The 21106-nt window shown below is 42.6% G+C and overlaps 1 protein-coding gene across 1 annotated transcript in view; it reads right to left on the bottom strand.

Annotated features, from left to right (window-relative positions):
• Window positions 1-21106, bottom strand: part of LOC147706071 (protein spire homolog 1-like) — a 206141-nt gene that overhangs the window by 8924 nt on the left and 176111 nt on the right. The window contains exons 12-13 of the mRNA XM_086929021.1: window positions 18118-18246; window positions 12693-12760 (exon numbers count right to left, since the gene is read on the bottom strand). Coding sequence (XP_086785147.1) covers window positions 12693-12760; window positions 18118-18246 — 197 coding nt within the window. The remainder of the gene's footprint in view (window positions 1-12692; window positions 12761-18117; window positions 18247-21106) is intronic.

The following is a 21106-nucleotide window of genomic DNA, read 5'->3' as shown; positions in this document are numbered from 1 at the left end:
GCCCAGCCCAGGGTAAGGCATGCCTGAAGTATCTGCACCAGAACCATTTTGCGTAGGTGTGTCGCAGTGCCACAACAGCTCCTGGTGGAGGTGTGAGAGGGAGGACAGCAGACATCCGGCACATGCTGTTGGAAGAAGGGGTAGGGCGATTGACACCACTGTCAGTGGCAACAGAGGAGTCTCGTGGATGATGCGGATGAAGAGGTCTTAATTATATCCTTTGCCAATAGGGGCAACCAAAAGCAGAGGCCTTCCCAGTTGTGCCAAACTGAAGTGGAAGGGGCAACCATCACTGCGTTCAATGACACCGGGGCATCAGTGAATGTTATGGAGGAGAGCAGTTACTAAAGCACAGACCTCCACCAGAGGTAAGTCCTACGGCTACAAGAATCTACACTTATGGTGGAACGGACCCAATCCCTCTAAGATGTGCTGTTGTAATTACCTGAACACTTCCAAGGGACTTGGCTGCTTAAAAGGGGGCACAAGTGGGATGCCACATTGATGAACCTGTGTGGCCGGGTGCTTTACAACACAGGAGGGTCCCGTTTCATCCAAGACCCTGTGTTGAAAGAGCTGGAGCGAGATGGGGTAATTGGAAAAGTGACTGGGCCCACTCCATGGCTCTCCTTGGTAGTTATTGCCACAGAACAGCCGGGAGCAATTAGATTATGGTTCCCCATGAGGCTGCCCAACAAGGACATCTGCCGGGAAAGGCACCCAACGCCAACCATAGACAAAATCATGGCTAGCCCCAACGGAGCAAGGTAGTTCTCCAAGCTGGAGCTGAACTCTGGTTATCACCAGCTCACCCTGGAGGAACCCAGTAGATACATCACAACCTTCTCCACCCACATAGGACTGAGACTGTTTAAGAGACTCAGTTTTGGGGTTTTGTTTGCGGAGGAGGTATTTCAGGAGGTGATCAGGGAGGTGCTCTCAGGGTTGATGAGAGTGCTGAATGTCAGCGACATTTTCATTTACTCCACCACCCTGGAGGAATATCATGCCAGGCTCTGGGCGACCCTACACAGACTAGCAGAGTATGGCCTCATGCTTCACCACTAGAAGGGCCTGTTTTACTTGAAAAACATCAAATTTTTCAGATACAAGTTCTCAAAGGACAGAGTCATTCTGAAGAGCCATCAGGTCATGATACCCCAAAGCTTGTGGAATCGCACAGTGGAATTGGCCCCTCAAGTACTCCAAGGCACAATTATGGTTTCCTAGTATGGATCGGATGGGCGAAGAAATGGTCAAGAACTCTCCCTCTTGAGTCATCACTGGTGGAGATCCGTCTGAGGCTCCGGTCGTCACAGAGACCCCCTGTACTAAGCCCTGGTCATCCCTCAGCATGGACTTTTGGAGTTTTACGGACAGTCAGCGGACTTTTGTGCTGGTTGACAGATATACCACAATTCCCCATTGTTAAACTGGTGCACTCTACAGCATTTGAGAGCATGAAACCAGCATTGGAAAAGGGATTTGCACTTCTAGATCTGCCCTATGAAACCAAAACTGATAAAATGCCTCCATTTCGGGGGCCATGAGTTCAATTAGCTCATGCACCGCCTCAGCATTAAACACAGTTGAATTACATAAGTGGCCTCAAGCTAATGGGGAAAGTGGAAAGGATTATTAGGACTCTCAAAGACCTCCGCATTGACTTGCACAAAGGAGAAGACCTGGAGGAATGTTTGCACCAATTTCTCAGGGCTTACAGGCTGACCCCGCATAGCACCAAAGGATAAGTGTCAAGCGATCTCTTGATGAAGCAGCCAGGGAGGGATTTACTACCTTCCGGCCTGAACTGGTAACCCTCCAGTATCAATATTCAGGCAGCCCAGGAGAAGAGGCAGAACCACAATGATCAGGATAGCCAAGTGAGAAGGGCGATAAACCTTGCCATACAAAAGGGAGACCAAGTGGTCATTCAGGATCATCATCAACCAGGTTGGAAATTTTGAATGCCGTTCGAAAGAGAAACTTGGAGGGTGGTGGAAGTTTATGGCACAATGATAACAGCAAGACATGGTGCTACCGAGGTGTTGAGAAATGTGTGCTGGTTTCAGAAGGTTCCCTGGAGAAATGTTGAAGAGGCTGAAGAGGATGAGGACACCCACGAGTGACAGCAACACACAAGATGGACGGAATGTTGCACAATGGCAAAACATTCACTCCCAGTCACAGATCTGGGTTTAATCCATCGTTATTTTGCTCACCAAGCCACTCCAGTTCAGACATGGCCATATGCAAATCAGTCTTGACCCTGTGCCTCATGGGAACAGTCCAGCCTAAACTGCCAAGCCATGTCTTCCCTGGACCAGAATCAAGTATCCCCCGAAACCAGTCCAGGGCTTCTTGGTGGGAGGTAGATATGCGGGTGAACACAGGCTCACGACTCAAAATACATTCAATAGTACAAATTAGGAATGTTCTGTCAAATGTGTGCTTTTATGAAAGTATTAATATACGTACACAAATAATGCATACAGTCCTCCTGAAGTCAGTACTATTGTGTTAGTTAGGTCCCTGATCCCACTTCCCTCTTACAATGGCTATTTCCCATTCATGATGGGTGACATTCAGGTTAGGGCCCAGTAGAAGTCTGAGTCTTAGGAGTCCCTATCCAATGTTCAAGGGCCGTTTGGCCCTGTGATCCAACTTTCCAGCTTTCACCTGGGCTTATTTACTAGACACCAGGAGAGTTTCATACTCCGATGTTCCAGAGATCTGCAGGGGCTGACGATGGGGAGTTGTGCACTTGGCTTTCAAGGGCCAGCAGCTGGTAAGTTTCTCTGATCTCTTACACATGTAGGGAGACGATCGTTCATGTTCTGTTGCATCATTCGTGGCTTGGGCACTCGCAGATTAGTGGCCTTATCTCTCAGCATCAGTGAAACCAGATGACTACCTTGGATGCTAGAGGGTACCACTGAAAAACTAGGGTAACTAACATACTCCGCATACAGGCAATTGCCAGATCAGCATGAAAGTAATGCACTCTTCATGGTAGCCACCTCTGGCATACAGTCATCGATGTGTCTGCACACAGGCGATGGCTCGACTGGTCCAGCAGCTTCTTCCTCACACCTTGTTACGTGGATCAATTCGCCAGGATCACTCCTCGGGACCTCGCTTCCTCTACATGGTTTTCTCTTCCCCACAAGACACACTGGTCTTGGCAGACAGACAGGCCCTCAATGATGTTCCCTCATCTAGCTGGGATAGTGGTAGACCTTAGCCCCCAGTACTGATCATAGAAGTCTTGCAGCGCTTCTCCTCCTTGAGGTACAGCCCAACAGTCAGCTTGGTGTTCAATAGTTTTAGGGGACCTCGCACTTCCCTTCTTATTGTCCATTTGCAGACACAAATGTGATTTTGTGTCTGAGTCTTTGAAGTTGCTGGAGGTCTGCTTCCTTTTGAAGTTCCCACTCCTCTATCCTGCCCTTTCCCCATAAAGCAGTCTGTCACGCCAGGAGTGACTCCAAACTGGATAGCCCCAAAGCACAGGTCATGAGTGACTAGAGGAGCTCTCCTGGATCCTATTCACCATAATATGTGCAACAAAGGATTATCAAAGAGCCCCAGCCATACTCTTTATTGGCTCCATCTCCTTCCTAAGATATGCCCAGGGCCCTTTCCTGTGACCTCACTGAGTCAAAGAGAACTCTTCGAAGGTACAGAAGAGCCTGGTTCTTCCTTTCTCAAGTATGTCCCATCAAGTTCTCAAATGCCACAATCCTCAAATCTTTCAGAGGGGATGCAGGGTGGAACGGAGGTTCCCCTACCTCTGCATGCTTCCCTTGGTCTCCCAAAATGGAAACCAGTCTTCCATGTAATATACCACTCAGAGGCATACATCCATCCAGCACAAGTTTGCAACACTATGTGAGCTGCACAACGCTATATACAAAATTGATATAGACTAAGGGTGGGTTAAGCACAGAGCAGGGGAACGTTACATGAGTGGGGCTGTAGGTCTCACTCCTGTGACACCGGTAAATGGGCTGGTTAATTCCTACTGTTCACTACACGGTTTGCTGCCACTACTACATTTGTGCTACTTACTGCCTGGTAAAGGCAGCAACCTTTCACCACCATGAGGTTAGTGCTTTTGGTGCCACTCCTGGTCCAAATAGACCCAATCCATCAGCCTACTTCATGGCACACGTGCATGATCCGTGTTCGCCCATGACAAAAAAAACAACTCAACACCAGGGGTCCAGATATCGTTGCAGCTGGAGTGATCAGGGCAGCGGTGCATGTCAGTCAGCATATGAGGGACTCTTCCATCCATAGAAGGGACTCTTCCATCCCAACACAGATAGTGTTATTTTGTTTCACATGTTTATTGTATTTTTTCTTTCTCCCTTCCTACATTTTACATTCTGTGATGTTTGTGCTATTTATACTAAGTATTTTGCTTTACACTTTTAAACCAACATTTTATTTTACACCTATTTTACATGTTTTATTAGATTTAGTTTCAAATATTTGCCATTAGTTGCTCCATATTTTACCCATTCTATTTTGTTCTAATCCTCACTGTGTATATATATTGTCTGTAAGTTTTACATAAGCCTTTTAATCTTTTTAACATTTTCCATGGATTTTTTTATTGTATACTGTATTTTGTCTTTCAATTAGTCCTAATTACCCTTCATACATTATTTTTCTTTCACTTCATTGGATTTATTGGTAGCCTGTCTGCTGTCTCCGGTACCATATGTATTGCATTGGAAATTTCCATTAGGAACCGTTCTTCAGAATTCCCTGTGGCCTTTTCCTGGCTTCACTGACATCCGATTCAGAGCTGCACTTTATAGTCACTGCGCAGAGACACTAATATTGATAACTAATGATGAAGGCGTCCTACATCCCTGTGCACTTGTACCATGCAAAACTCATACTGATCTGTACTGGAGGCTACAAATGAATAATAAAAATAGGCCTTTAGCTATTATGGAGCTCTTAATTATGATCAAAGGAATTTTAATGAGATTGATGCTCAGATGCATCTGTTGTTTTCAGACATGGGAGTTGGGAAGATGAGTTTGCATACTGTAATTTAAGAAATTATACCCTTTTAAGCAATAGATTGAGGAGGGCATAAATTAATGTGAACATGAAAGTGCCTACATGGATTTGGGTTTGAACGCCATACAGTTCTTTTGGGAAACCTAAATTTTTTGCATGTGTTCCATATTTTAGAAGTTTCATGCTCGCCTGGTTAAGACCTTGATCAGAGACTTTCAGGATAAAGTCCTAAATGTAAATAAAGTAAGTTCAATATGGAATGACTGCTTTCCAAATCTTGGCAAGGTGAGCTGTTCAACCAAGCAGTTTTTTTTAAATCTTGAATGATAATATTAACTTAGTTTGGTGGATTTTTGGTTGCATGAAGTAAGATTTTATGGCAGTCTTCTATTGGTGCTGCCCAATGCCCCTGAAGTGTGGTGGGAAGTGGTCTTCATACAGTTGACTCGGAGAGAGTTCTACTTGTACCTGTAAACTCTTGCAAAGGTGCTTGCAAAAGCGATCAAGTATTCTGGATGCACTAAAAAACAATGAGGGACATTTCCTACACTAGTCTTTTTCAAGTACCTTTCGGTGAAGCTCAATTTGGGCTTCAAGCAAAGTAATTTACCTCAGTAAGCCTTCTCATGGTTGTCTTGCGAGTTAGCAATGACGAGACCTTTAGTTCCTGATGTACTCCCTAGAGCTGGGACTTAAGTGTTAGTTGAATGCAATTAAGGCTGGTTTAGAAAGTAGAGTTCAGTCGCGTGAAGAACAAAGACGTGTAATACTAAGCTCTGTGCGTGGTGTAGTCATTGGCGGGTACCCAGGCTGGGGAGGATGCTACAGTTTGTGACGAGATAGGGCTAAGCAATCCGAATATCAACAGTGCGTTCTCAGAGTTTGCCGTGGAACAAGCAAACTGCTCGTGCATGCCACGTATGCCGCCGTCTCAGTATGGAATTGACGCTTAATGCATGTGAAGTCAAAGCATAGTTCCAGCCACTGTGAAGCAGTTGAAGATAACAAAAGCATTGCAGAAAATCTATACATGGTTGGTCGAGAACTTGCAGGTCAGGCCATACATAAATGTAATGCGTTGCCACGCAAGATAAAGTTTTACATTGTACAGAGTGCTACTGCTGGAGGCTTATACAATCAGGTTTCAAAGAGCAGCCATTGATAAATCGAAAAATGAAAAATAACAGAGCAGAAGCACTGCAAGGCGGAGATCAACCAAGCTTCAGAAAGTGCAAATTGACTTTTAGAGAAGAAGAAATAATTGTCTTACCGAACCAGTTACGGGGGTCATCTTACCACTGCTCAGTGAAGTGGCTCAAGGTGAAGTGCCCAGGGTTGTGCTTAGAGCTGTACATACCCGATGTGACATGCCACCGAAGCGGTTATCTGGGGTTCAGAATGACACTGTAAGCCATAGAGAGCTGAACATGGTGTTTAAAATAGTGAAAGGTTTTTCCAATGGTGGCCAAGAAAGTGACTTTTCAAGTTATCAATAAAGACGATTCAGAGGCCAGTTTGTTGCAAGGCCTCACTAATGGCTTGCATAAACCAATTGACCATGATCTACAAGCAGTGGCATGACGTTCCACACTAGTCTACAACGCTGCTGCATTCCTGAAACCACCACGTTTTGATACTGGCAAAAAGCAAAATATTGGCAATAGATCTATTGTTTGGCTAGAGAATTTTGCCGATTTTGTTGATTCACTTGGAGAGACTGATAACAAAAACTTTTAGTATTCCAAAAAAATCTTGCTGGTGATGGTGAAAAAGTCCTAAAGAAAATGTTGCGAACGGACCAAGAAGTCACATACCATCAGATTAAAGAAGCTTTGGATGTCAAGTTAATCCAATGCCCAATGTTGATTACGAAAGAAATTCAGTCAAGAACGACAAAGTTGGTCAAACCATTGATAATTTGTGGAGAGACTCTACACACTCAAACACAAAGTTCAATGAATTTAATGATGGAGAAGCTATGCATCTTAGAGCTATTGATGGATGCTTGTCCGATTCATTAAAATGATGAATGCTGAGAAACTTGTAGTCTGGAGCAAGTGTTAATGGCTGCCGGAGCTGAAAAGCGTACTGATAGACAATCTCGTGACATGGAGGCCAGAGGTGACCAGAATGAATCGGTCATGTGTGTGAAAAATAAGCCAAGCAAAAGACTGAAGGTCTTGTTTCAGATGTGGATTTTCCTCACCACACAAAGGTAAATGTCCAGCCAATGGACAGATATGTAAAGGCTGTGGATAAGAGAACCATTTTATTATGGTTTAGAAAGTGAAGGAAAAAGCAAAGTGCATCACGACACAAAGACAAAATGACTGCCGGAATATTTCAGAAACCACATTCGACTCACATCCAAAGTTCAATTGCGACATCAGTTAAGACAAATTGGCACTGAACGAAGTAGATGGTCATGTAAATCATAATCAAACAGTTCTTCTGTATCCCTATCAAGTGAAAGTGATGAAGATAGATGTGCCATGTAGGTTTGCCTCATAATCATGCACATGTTGAAGTGGATGCATGTGAAGAAAAAGGTCAGTCAAAGAAAAGTCGACATGCCAAAGCACCAAAGTCATTCAAACATTGTCTGAAGATTACGCTGAAAGTAAATGGTTGTTTGATACCTTTTATTAATCGACAGTGGTGCTTCGATGAACATTATGCCGGAGGAGAAGTATAATTAATTGTCTTCTTTACCGCAACTCATGCCATCGAAATCCAAAGTGTATACATGGGCTGCATCAACGCCCCTAAAGTCAAGGTTCATTTGTAGTGAAGATGAAACACAAAACGATGGTGCAAGTACCCATCCATGTGCTTCAAGGTACAGCATCACATGCCTGTCTACTCCATTTCAGCACAGTTGCGGATATGGGACTGACTTCCGTAGGCTACAACCTAAATGCTCACAACATAGGTTTCATGGTTTAGGAAAGCTTAAGATATTGAAAGTAAAGTTACATGTTAATGAGTATGTCCGTCCTGTTGCTCATAGACCTAGACACATTGCTTTTCATTTACAGGAAGCTTTTGAGAAAGAACTTGAATAGTTAATTAAGCATGATATTGAGCGTTCTACTGGTCCAATGTTGTGGGTTTCTCCCATAGTGGTAGTGCCCAAAAAGGACAGTAAAGGAGCTGTATGCACATGCATTGACATGCGTCTGGCAATCAAGGCAATTGAACGAGAACGACCTCCAGGTCCACACATTGCTGACATAACACAAAGGGTGCAAAGGTCTTCCCATGCCTTGATTTGGGTACATTACAACCGTTTCTATACCTATTGGTCAATTTCGCAGCAAAAGACTGTTTTGGTGTAATCGGCTGTAGAACATTTTGAAGACTTCATTCGATGTAGCATACAGCCGGTCATGAATGCGTTCAATTATAGCAATGACATATTTCTTTTAGGAGCTATGCAAAAGAGCATGATAAACCTCTCACACAAGTGTCATTTACTTGCAGTTTTGACTTTGAATGCAGACAAGTGAGTTCCATAAGACAAAGCTAAAATTCTTTGGCCTTCTCTTTTCTGATGAGGATATGACATCCAATTCAACAAGTGCTGGCAAATGCTAACCACCACCCCAAATGTTTCGATGGTGTTCATTTTTTTGTATGGACAGTTACTGTTTCAGATATATATGAGACTTTGCCACTACAAGTGCTCCATTGAGAGATTTGACAACAAATGTTTCATTTCACTGGTCACATGAATGTGAGAAACGTCTTAAGAAAATTAAACGAGCCATTGAGCATTTCACTGAAATGGCATACTTCAATCCAAAGATTCATACGGAGGTAGTTGTTGACACTAGCCCAGTTGGTTTAGGCGCTATCCTTGTATAGAACAATGGACACCCAAATGTTCATAGGCATATTGGGGCATATGCAAGTAGGAGTTTGCCCCAAACAAAACTTACTTATTCACAACCTGAAAAAGAAAGTTCTGCCACGGTATGGGCTTCCGAACGTTTCCATACATTACTGTACGGGTAGCCTTTTATGCTGGTGACTGATCATTGAGCTTTGCTGACTATATATATGGCAATCCAATGGCCATGATGTCGCCTCTCATTGTACAATGGGGACTATAAGTACAAGAGTACAATTATACCATTGTGCATCGTCCAGAGAAGGATCAGAACCCTGCTGACTACTTTTCCAGACTGCCGATACAAGGTCACAGTAATTCATCCAAGAGTGCTGAAGCCTATATCAATTACACTGTAAAATCAAACACACCAGATGCCATTTTGTTATGCCAAATATCACTACGACGCGCCATGATAGTGACATGCTAAAGTTGAAAGATATAATTGCACATCAGAGTTCAGATTTCTTAGAGCATCTGAATATAAAGAATCAGAAGAGCACACCTCTGTGGACACAGGGCAGCGGACTGGAGTGCTTTAGGAGTCCCCATAAGAAATCCGTGCAGTGTGCTACTGTTGAAGCTCATTTTTTTGGTTTAAATTGGTGTTATACCCTACCACAAGAGCTTCTCGTTCAACACCTCACTTGACCACAGGGGAAAGTCCTGCAACATTGATATTTGGGAGAGCAATGACAATCATGTTGCCTCAAAGGACCAAACCGAGAGAAACAAGAAAGCAACTTGTGAGAAGGACTTGGTTCATAAACAAAAGATGAAAGCGTATGCTGACAAAAGATGACATGCAAAGGCCATGTCTGAACTGGGGTGGCTTGGTGAGCAAAATAACGATGGATTAAACCCAGATCTGTGACTGGGGGTGAATGTTTTGCCATTGTGCAACATTCCGTCCATCATCTTGTGTGTTTTGCTGTTCACCCTATGTGGGAAGGGTATGCCCGGACGTGAGTTCCATGCTCAAACTCAACGGTTGGGCCCAGTTGGGCTTATTAGCGTACAGAAAGAACAAAGTGCTCAGTAATAAAAGTGATTAGTATCTGAACAATCGACTGGAAAGTGGTAAATCATCATAAAACCAATCCACAACAATAAAACAGATACAAGAACGAAAAGCACATTAAAACAGAGAACAATTCAAAATGATGTAATAACCTCTCGAACTATTGTCGATTTCACTTTACCACCAAAGAGTTAAACACCAGGCACATATGCAGCAATTTTCTTAAGGAGCATATTTTTAAAGGAATCCATTGTACAAACGTTTTATGATATCCGTGTTGTGAGAATTCAAAAAGGTATCCATTCAACAAAAAAGAGGAATAAAACCATCCATAAAAACAGGTGCTCAATGTTCACCTACAATTCGTATTTTTAATGTTTGGCAAAAAGAGAGAACACTTTCCACCCGGGAACAACCTCCCCCATAAGCCCTTTCCTTCTTGCCATTTAATGAAGATTAATTATATTAATCAATTTAAGGAAGCTATGTAATGCTGAAGATGACCTGCAACACGGAGAGCTGAGTTTTGAAGTCACAGCAAAACAGTGCAGCGGTCAGAACAAAAAAAAAAACAAGTTGCTTTTTAGAGTGGCCCTTTCATTCTAAGTGTTGAGGTTTCCAACGTTAATTTTGAGAAGTTAGGAAGACAGTTCAGGGACTTAGCGAAGACCCTAACAACTTTGCTACAGACTGTTTACAGGTCAACTCATTGCTAGAGCAACTCAGCCTTTCCTCCTTATAACGTCGATTAATTCAGCACCATTAAATTGTCTAATGATAACCCCAGTTACATGCAAGAGAATTAAACTGCAATAGTAAGCAAAACATAAAAGCAAGCTATTATAAAGCTTTTTTTTTAACTAAAAATAGTTGAAAGACTTAGGTTTTTCTTGAAACAGAGTCCTACCTCAGTTTCTCTTCTGCTTTATGCTAAAGACTAACATTCCCTTTGCAGACTAAACCGTTCTAGCTTTAACTTAGGACTGAGAAAAGAGGCAAATTAACTTAACGGTAGATCATTAAATGAACTTTAACATGAACTTCACCACTTTTATAGAGTGATCATAAAATTAACATAAAAATGGCAGACTTTGGTACACATGCTTTTGGTAACTGAGTACAGGACGAGGTCTCTGATCACAGAGCCACGTTGAAGTCAACCATACTCACTTTTAACCCTAACCGGCTTCTCTTAATTGTGTAAAACTCCGTAACACTCACGTAGAATTAGGGGAATGTGCTGCAATGACAAGGCAAAAATAGGTCTTGCATACGTAATGTCTTATTTACCTCAAAATAATTGTAACAGGCAACCGGGATCTCATTTGCCTGATGTTTAGTAGAATGGATAGGGTCTCTAACTACGGGGTGCTTCAGGTGGAGGATAAATGCGCCTACTTTTGTGTTTCTGGGTATCAAACATGTATAGTTAGAAACTCCTATGGATGGTCCAATAGGATGTTATTATTGGATTCTGAGAGGATAGTTAAAACAAAGTGAATACAGGGATGTTAGGACGTCATCCCCATATTCACATTTAATATCCTCTGAATTAATTAACACAAATTATTTTCTAAGATCTATAGGGATTTTTCACTTCACAAGTGGAATCCCCACTAAAGGATTCATGTTCCAAGTGAAGCACTCCCTAGCAAACTAGGGAGCCAGTCTACACGCTATAGAATGTCAGACAGATGAGGCAAACCCAGTAAAGAAGCGGGCCATCTAAGTTGATGGATGGTAGCCCCATATTTTTATGAAATTTGCAACCGAGGCATTAAGGTACCCACTACTTTAAGTATATCGATTGGTAGAACACTACAAACATGTTGCCCGATTTGACTATTTAGTGCATATGCAGTACAGTCATGGACGGCCCACTCCTCTCGTTCCCCACTTTTGATGAGCTCACTTGGCACAAACTATGCTCCAGAACACTGTAGAGTAGTTTCTTTTAGACCGACCTAGTGTTTGAAATTAGGAGGCTTAAAAAGGGAACGAATGGGCCAGGAGGAGCAAGCAACTAGAATTACAAGAGAGTTTGAAACCACATTTAGGTAAGGTGGCTCTCAATGACATGTATTTGAAAGAAGCAGTAGAAAAACTAGTTTAAAACACAGCTGTGGTCCTGGAAATAAATTTAGGGGTAATAGGGTGGGGGAGGGCAAATATTCATAGGGTAGAATAGAAGGGAGATTCCATAGAATATTAAGAGCCATGGAATAGGCCAAAGATAACAGCCCAGGGCAGTACGGGGGGGGGGGGTTAAGAATGAACTGTACAGTTCTCTTTTTAAAACCATCTGGGAGGAAGTATTTTAAATCTTCAGAAAGCCATTGCAGCGAAGTGATGTGATCAAAATGTTTGCAGGAAAGTAGTATGGCGCCCAGTTCTGGGTAGTAACACATCTTAGGCCATCAATTTCGAATCAGTCTCATGGCAAATTAACAAAAAGAAAAAGCGGCAAAATGTTGCCAAAACCAAACAGGTTAAAGTAAAAACTAAAATAGAAACAAAAAGCCAAAATCAATGTCTAAAGAAAAATGTAATGCCAAATAAAAATACACTAATAAAAAGAATAGGATGGCCATAATAACCCTTTTTTTTGTTTTGTTTTTTACAAGGCAGAAATACATTTTTCCCCATCAAAATCACAATGTAACTATTTCAAATAGAAGCTACACACTTTTTTTTTTTTACAATTTGTATGGGGCAGGGGAAGATTTAGTGCAAACTTACCCGTCACAAATCTGGCATTCGTAAGGCCATGTGAAGAAAAGCTCCTTCTTATTGCAGCTGAAGCATACCTACAACGAAACATTGTACCATTCCATGTTAAATACATGACACCAGACAGATTCCAGTTAAACTACAAACATCCATCTAGTATGTGAGACATGCCCAACTGCACTCATTTTTTAAACCAGGTTACTATTACCTACAGTAGTCCCAACAAGTATAGGGCGAAAGTACAAACATTCATAACCCATTGAATAACGGAACTTAAAAACATTGCTATTTTGAGGATGATTTTTTTATTTATTTATAACAAACACCAATCTATGCAGATACAAAAATCAAATCAAAATGTTCTCTAGTGGTTTTATACCCGCGATCATTTGATATGCAATTCCTAAAATATTGAATCAGGGACCAGTGCATTAGAATCAAAAGGCTGAAAAAAATTACCGCTAAATTTCCAAGTACACAGGCAACATTTCCAAGCCCGAAAATAACAAAATTAAAGTAAGACACGGCCATTTATTTATTCTCATAGAACTACTAAACCAGAGATTTTCTTTCAATGTACCATCCAAACAACAAGGTCTCCCGAAACCTTGACAAAATTGTTTTGAATTGTTCAAAACATTTTGGGATTTTAAGCCCCTTCCTGAGGAGATCCCCTGTGTAGAAAGCAGACAACTACTGACTTCCTTTTCCCTAATTGGGACATCTTGTATGCATTGCGCGGTTTCAGCAATGAACCTTGGAATAATAAAATTAACCAGCCAAAGATTCCCCTTACACTTCTTCTGCCACCGCTAGGCCATGATTGATCATCTCCTCTAGCCTTGGTGAAATAAATCACTCAAGTTGGCACAGGAAGATAAAATTGCTATTTGGGTCTTAGACAATGATTTCTAAGCATAATACAAGTGCATCATTTGGGAAACAAGCACAAGGTTTGGCGGACAACGAAAGGGTCAGAGGCATATTCCTCTTAGTTAAAGTACATATTTTCAACTTTTTGCCCAATCCTTGAAAAACGCAGAAGTCATTCACCAAAAGAATCAGGGCATTCTCAATTTTCGAAACCAATCTATAGGTTTTCTTGCATGATCTGCTCATATGAGGAGTTATTGAGTTCATTAGTGCAAGAAATTGGATTATTTAGGGTGGTTGACTAGTCTCATCAAGGAATGATCACATCCCTGGTCAGGACAAAACCTTATGGCACAGATCAACAAGCTTAACATAGGGCAATGTGTAACGTAATTATGCAGTACAAAAACAAAAATGGAAAGCATAAAAATCCAAACCTGGATTAGAAAAAAAAAAAGTAAAGTTTGAAAAAACTAAGTTACAACAAAATTACAAAAATCCAGTAAGGGGAACCGGAGATATGAATTCTTGAAGTAAAAGAAATAGCACCAGGAAACGCAATGATAGTCAATGGTTGCAGTAGACCTGAAACCTAGGCGCAATATAGCACTGACCGTGATGAAGAGTGGGTCAAATACACAAACCAGATTGGCCCTGGTCAAAGATTTTACCTTCTGACTCAAGTCTTAAGTCCCAATCCACCACACTGGTACACTTCTGAAGCCCCCAGGATCTCAGGGGAGGCCATTAGAGACTCACAGGGTGTCAAGACAGAGGTCAACAGCAAGGTTTGATTGCCAGTGATCAGTTGCAAGGAATGCCTCTTGTATCCTATTGTAATCACTGTAGCTTGAACAGGAGGTCAGCCCTGTGACCCCTGGAGTCCACTTCTTTGTCCTGGGTACTAGAGAGCATATAAAGTCTTTCAATGCTATTCTCAAGTCTCACACAGCAGGTTCAGCCCTCTTCTGATCTTTACAGCATCAGGAGTGTTAAGTGGGTGTTTGTAGATGCCACATTTATACCAGTCATGAGTTAGTGGGTGAGAAGGACTCCTTGGCATACCCACCCAATGGGGTACAAATTCATTGTCACAGTAACAGTGTTGAACAAGCATTAGAAATGCAATAGGTCTCGCAGCATTAGAGTTAGTGCATTTAGAATTGTTTATGGGTTTTTTTGTAAATCTTTAGCATGAGGTTGAGGGTGAGTGAGGGTGAGGGGTTGAGGGTGAGTGAGGGTGAGGCTGAGGGGTTGAGGGTGAGGGTGAGTGAGGGTGAGTGAGGCGTTGAGGGTGAGGGATTGAGGGTGAGTGAGGGTGAGTGAGGGTGGGCGAGTGAGGGTGGGCGAGTGAGGGTGGGCGAGTGAGGGTGAGGGTGAGTGAGGGTGGGCGAGTGAGGGTGAGGGTGAGTGAGGGTGAGGGTGAGTGAGGGTGAGGGTGAGTGAGGGTGAGGGTGAGTGAGGGTGTGTGAGTGAGGGTGAGTGGGGGTGAGTGAGGGATTGAGGGTGAGGGATTGAGGGTGAGGGATTGAGGGTGAGGGATTGAGGGTGAGGGATTGAGGGTGAGTGAGGGTGGGTGAGTGTGAGTGAGGGTGAGTGAGAGTGAGAGTGAGGGTGAGTGAGAGTGAGAGTGAGTGAGAGTGAGAGTGAGTGAGAGTGAGAGTGAGTGAGAGTGAGGGTGAGTGAGGGTGAGTGAGAGTGAGGGTGAGTGAGAGTGAGGGTGAGTGAGAGTGAGGGTGAGAGTGAGGGTGAGTGAGGGTGAGTGAGGGTGAGTGAGGGTGAGTGAGGGTGAGTGAGAGTGAGTGAGGGTGAGGGTGAGGGTGTGGGTGCTCCATTGGGCTCCCTCCCAAGTAAAGTCTGTCTTGAATGCAGGTAGCATGGGCTCATTACCGGCGGGTTCAGACAACTCAACAAAACTGTTCATTAAATAACAGTGTACAAGCTTAGTGGCTACTAAGCTTTATTGCATTCTCACAACCCTTGGCATCGGGCTGGTACAACCGACTGTAATCCAACCGTCATCACAAGTGCTCAACATTCCAATAAGAATACAAACACTTTTTACTGCATCTAAACCACCTTCAAACAAGGATTCTGTTATGTGCACCAGGATAACCAATGCACTCTAATAGCAGAGAAGTAAGGCAGGAAACGAAATTTACATCAAGTGAAACACAACCCCAACCTTCTGTCCCATTGTAAAGGTTTTGTTGTCACCAAGTCAGTCGAGGCTATTATTGGTATTTGAAACCAGTGGTTCGTAATGAAGCAACCTTGTGATAAATTTGAGTCAATCGTGCTGTGGTGTTAGAGCAAGATTTAGTGAATGGGTTGACTTCACTGCATTTGAAGCCTTGCAAGTGGAATGCATACTACTGCCACAGACAAACATTTTAAACGACGAGAGTTGATTCATGTTCTTGCTGTTTTGGTGCATGAAATGCTCACGTGTTTAATTCATTGCTGGGGACGTAGTCTCTGAATGTTCATGGAGCACACGTGTATGTAGTGAGAAGGAAACATCGTATGGGTCGGAAAATCCTACTTAACTTTATTTTGTAGTACTAGTAACAGGCGCACCAGTTTTGTTGTAGTGGCAGAACACAAATTTACAGGCCGTGTTTAAATCTGCAGTACATAGCCTGCAAAACGTAATTGCGGATTTGCATAACATTGATTAAGTTGCTAAGTGACTCTGGGTATTGCCTTCGGATGTGGGCACAGTCCGTTTAGTACTAGAACTGTTTGCCTTTATTGGAGCATTTGGTCAGTGATTGAACACATTTTAGATTTTAATCCATCTGCAGCACCTTGCAAGCCCTTGTATCCTGCTCTATTTTTAAAGGGCGCCATTACATAGGATGAGCAATGCGCTTTTTGTCAAATCTGAATGTTGCAGCACAAAATAATTCCATAGTTGCCACTACTTACATGGCCGAAACGCGCATGGCACTGCAGCATTTGGCTGGTACGGCTTTATTTTAATTGAATGTATGTTCAGACCATACATTTGTTCCTTGCATAGTCTGCATGTCCAAGATGAGGCGTGCGTAGTTTCTACTAGGCCTCGCAGGTTAGAGCTCAATCTTGTTCTAGAATGTCTCAGACTCTTTGGAACGCTGAGGGAGGGGCGGAAGAGCCACGTCACGCGCTTGCCTGCACAAGGACCGCCACGTGCCCACACTCGAGACATTCACTTGCTAACGCGCGCAGCTGTGATCTTGTCCCGTGCCTGTAGACTGCGCACGCGCCGAGACGAAAAGATGAGCGCATGGGCGTCTCAGCGGCGCGAGGCCCGAAGGCCCTCTGCGGGGAACAGTGACGGAGGGTATCAGGAGTGGAAGGGGCTATGTGGCCTGCTGCAGTGCTGGCAGCGGAAGCAGGTAGGGATTGGTTGCGGTAATGTACCGTGACTAGAAATGCGACACGGCCCAATTGACACCAGAGTAACTGGATTTATATTGCCGAATACGGAAGACTCCCAGGGTTCAAAAAAGTGGTTGGCTTTCCGTCAGTTGTTAGACTAAATGTGCAAAACGGATCCTTAATTAGCAAGAACCTTGGTCTCCGACCTGATGGCCAATGCCTTATTGTTAACTGTTTCCGACTGATGTAAATAGACTGACTCGCTACACCCTGCCTTCGACGAACACTGCCTCCAGACTAGGCAAGTTTTTAGGGTCTACGTACTAACGAGACGTTTGCCAAGAAAAAAAATTAAACTCGTGAAAGGTTAAAACAGGAGGGAAGAGAGGGGAGGGGGGAGGAGAGCGAAAGGATCGGAGACACGGCGGGTAAAATAAACAAGACGGACGGACGGAAGGCAGGGGAGGGGGGAGGAGAAATGCGACACGGAGGGAAGGGGAGGGGGCGGAGCGGGGGCGGAGAGGGGAGAGGTAAACAAACACGGACGTGCACGCGCCCGTGACTTTTAAGGTCAATGCGCATGCGCATAAGCTTAATGCGCATGCGCATTGACCTTAAAAGTCACGGGCACTGCAAGGAATCGCCACGATTCCTTGCAGTTAGATAAAGAGTTGATGAGCCCCTATAGTCTCGCTTGCTCGATGCGCATGCGCATCGACAGGCGAGACCTAAAAAGGCAGATATCGCCAAAACACATCCAACTGGTGATTGAACGATTAAGAAGTAACCGGTAGAGAGCTACGGTTTATTTTTGACACTGTGGATGTAAATTGACATGCTGCCATTTGCACAGACAGAGGCACCAGTTCAATGAGTTCGGCAGTTCTCAAATGGCATTGGGTGAATTATATATATATATATATATATATATATATATATACACACACACACACACACACACACACACACACGCACTTTTTTCACATCATTAATATACCATGAGCACAGTTAATTTTTAAATTCAGTGGGTACTATATGCACCGAGAATTCAACTTCAATTCCAGCTACAGTTTATTAACAGCGTTAAGTCATTTTTAACTATTAGACATTTTTATGGAACGTTCATCCTCATTTCCGGTGGATCTGAATTTTTTCCAATTACAGAACTGTACTTGAAATATAAGGGGCCCCTTACCTTATGCTTTTTGCAACCCAGTATGTCGAAAAATCCATGTATCTCGGAATTCTTAGTGGCTTGCCTGCTTGCGATCAGCTCTGCAATGGTTGGAGGACTTGCTGGTAAGGTAGATGCTTTGTTTAGAGACTATGCAACCAAGAGAAAACCATTTTTGTCCATTAGATCTTTTTACTCATAACATTATTAATAACATTAGCCTAAGCGCTCATACAAAAGACCGTGCCAACATAGGTGGCATTTTCCACTCGCCGTTACACCAGAGAAGATAATTTAGTTAGTAGCGGTTTTGAGCTGAATCATTTCAAATTCCAATGCTGTTTTTTTGCAAACAAGGAAGACCACGTCACACACAAGCCATCCCTAATACTTCAGGATATTGGAGAAACAATCACTTGCCACTCATCGTAAGGTATGGGAGAGGCAAACACCGCACAAACAGTGCAACAGGTGCAGCCATAGCAGGTCCAAATGGTCCCTAGCAGGTCATTACTTTTTCTACTGTCATTAAGTAACCCAATGAATATCAATAGTTCGACTCAAGTGCCACTGTGCATGTCAGATTTTTTGACCACTCTGAATTGGTCTTAGTTTCCGTGGTAGCTCCAAATTGTCATCTCAACATTTACATCAGGGCGCTCTATGACTTGACTCCCACGTTCAGTGAAGAATACCAAGAAGGGAAGAGTGCAGAATTGCTATGCGTATTTTAAGACTAGTGAGAGATGCTCACTAGTTTATAAGCACCAAGATTGTGCTCCTTGAAGGTTGTTCTGGTACTGCACTGAACAAAAAGGCCTACCCAGGGTGTAGCTGTGTGATAGAAAAGCACAAACTGGCTCTTTATTGGGGAATCAGAACGGCCTCACACCATACTGCTCTTGATCAAGCATCAACTAAATCTGCATAAGTCCTATTCTAATAGGATCACATTTAGATGTGGGCACTCCCATGTAGTTACTGACAGAGGTGGAGGCAAAGGCACTTCCTGTGAAGGACTGCCCCATCAGATAATATTACTACTTTAAATAAAAAAAACTCAAACTTTGGGGTGAGATTCACAAAATGGTTTGTTAGGGTGGTTTCCAAAATACTAATTAGGTAAAAGATTTCAAGCATACCTCTTGGCTATAAGGCTTCTCCATTTTTGTCCTATTGAAATGCATTGTAGTAAATGCAGGGTTTTGAGTTCACAAAAAAGAAACATATAGAAAGGTGATAAATGTTTTATATTTGGCCTAAAATCTATTAGCTTTGCCACATTCATTTCAGGAATTGTGAGTTCTAAGGTAGTTTCATGCTCTGAAAAATGCTGATGGTGGTCACAGATTTGAAGAACCATATTTGAGAGAAAACATTTTTGAAGTCCAGCATTACCTCTTTTTGAATTAGCCTCATAGCAGTAGGAACTCCTGTTTCCTCCAACATGGTGTCTCTTAGTTTAGACTGGTCCATGCAGGAAATCCAGTTGCTAAACTACGGGGAGAATCAAGTCAATAGTCTAAATATGAACTGTGGTTACCTCACACAAGTTCAAACACTCTGCTCCCTATACTGGCATCTGGAAGAAATCCTTGACTAATCCTTTTTAGAAGGGCTGAAGCAGGAAGGGTCCCCTCATAGAAATGCTTTTTTATTATCAATTAGAATTTTAAGTAAGCATTGTACGATTAAATACAAATGGACAGATAAAATTATATTATATATGAAGAGTAATGCACCATGCTATCATTAGGTAAAACAAGACCACTCAACGAGTCCCCATCTTCTTCTAAACAAATGTTATGATACTTCACTAACTGTTCGTTTTTTAAAAATTCATATCACAGTAAACATGCTGCGATCTCAAAATTTTTATATTTTTAAATCTACAAACATGGTTTATAACAATTCTTTCCCCATCAGTTTAGGGCCTCATTTAGAGTTCAGTAAATGGGATACTCCATAAAAAACAGGACATACATCCTGTCCAACATATTACAAGTACCATGGGCTAGAATGCACTTGCAATATGGCAGACAGTATATCCTCTACAAATGTGATGGAGTAACTCATCTGGAAAACTCTAAAGGCCCTTCGTTCTTTACATACACACGTTTTAGGATTTGAGGCTCATCCGCCACTTAAGTACAGTGTTTTTCACTATTTAACCTACCATATCTCAAGATTCCAAATGGGATCAGACAGTCCGATTAATGCTCTTGTTTTAATGTGAAAGGTAGCTCTAGATATTTTTGCTTTAAATTGTAGCCTCATGGGCTGCAAACTACCCAAGGAGGCTTCCCGGGCTCATCAGCCTGATCTTTTTAAAAAAAATATCAGTTTTGCTATTTTCCGGGAGAGTTTCTGATCAGCCTAAACTACTTGCCCACACTACCACAAAAGAGGGCATTTGGGATTATTAAAATTTTAGTTCTGTAAGCCAATAAATGTCACCTGGAATTTCTACATAGTATACATCATTTTGGTACACTACATAAAAAGCCAGCTTCATGTCATTACCCTCTCATTTACAATGAGGCTATCTGTAGCTGGCAATGACCTCTACCCCAGAGCTTTTTCGAACGAGGAAAGCAGCGGTTCCCATTTGAGCACTTCTATGAGAAGACCATGATGATCGTAACCACCTGTAATTAGAGCAGCTCCTACACTAGTCCCAAACCTGCTCTTCTACTCTGTAGATGAAAAGGTACCTGGACCTGTAGATGTTTACTGACCGCCGAAGAGATTTGCTTTACCCAGTGAACATGGTCAGGCAACGTTGGCAAATTCATGTTAAAAAGGGTAACTTTTTAAGCTCTGGTCCAGGCTTGGATGGGAATAAGTAATATGCTAGAGTCTGAACTAAGGAAAATATAAATGATTTATAAGTAATTTATATTTCCAGGTATGTCAATTCAAGATATTTGCAACAATAAGATCCTAAAATGTAAGCTTCTTCATCCACGAAATCTCTACATGAAGGAATATTAGTCCCATCACCCTATAT

This window comes from Lissotriton vulgaris, chromosome 7 (assembly GCF_964263255.1).
Source record: "Lissotriton vulgaris chromosome 7, aLisVul1.2, whole genome shotgun sequence".
NCBI classification, from domain to species: domain Eukaryota; kingdom Metazoa; phylum Chordata; class Amphibia; order Caudata; family Salamandridae; genus Lissotriton; species Lissotriton vulgaris.
This window is presented reverse-complemented; position numbering and strand designations above follow the sequence as displayed.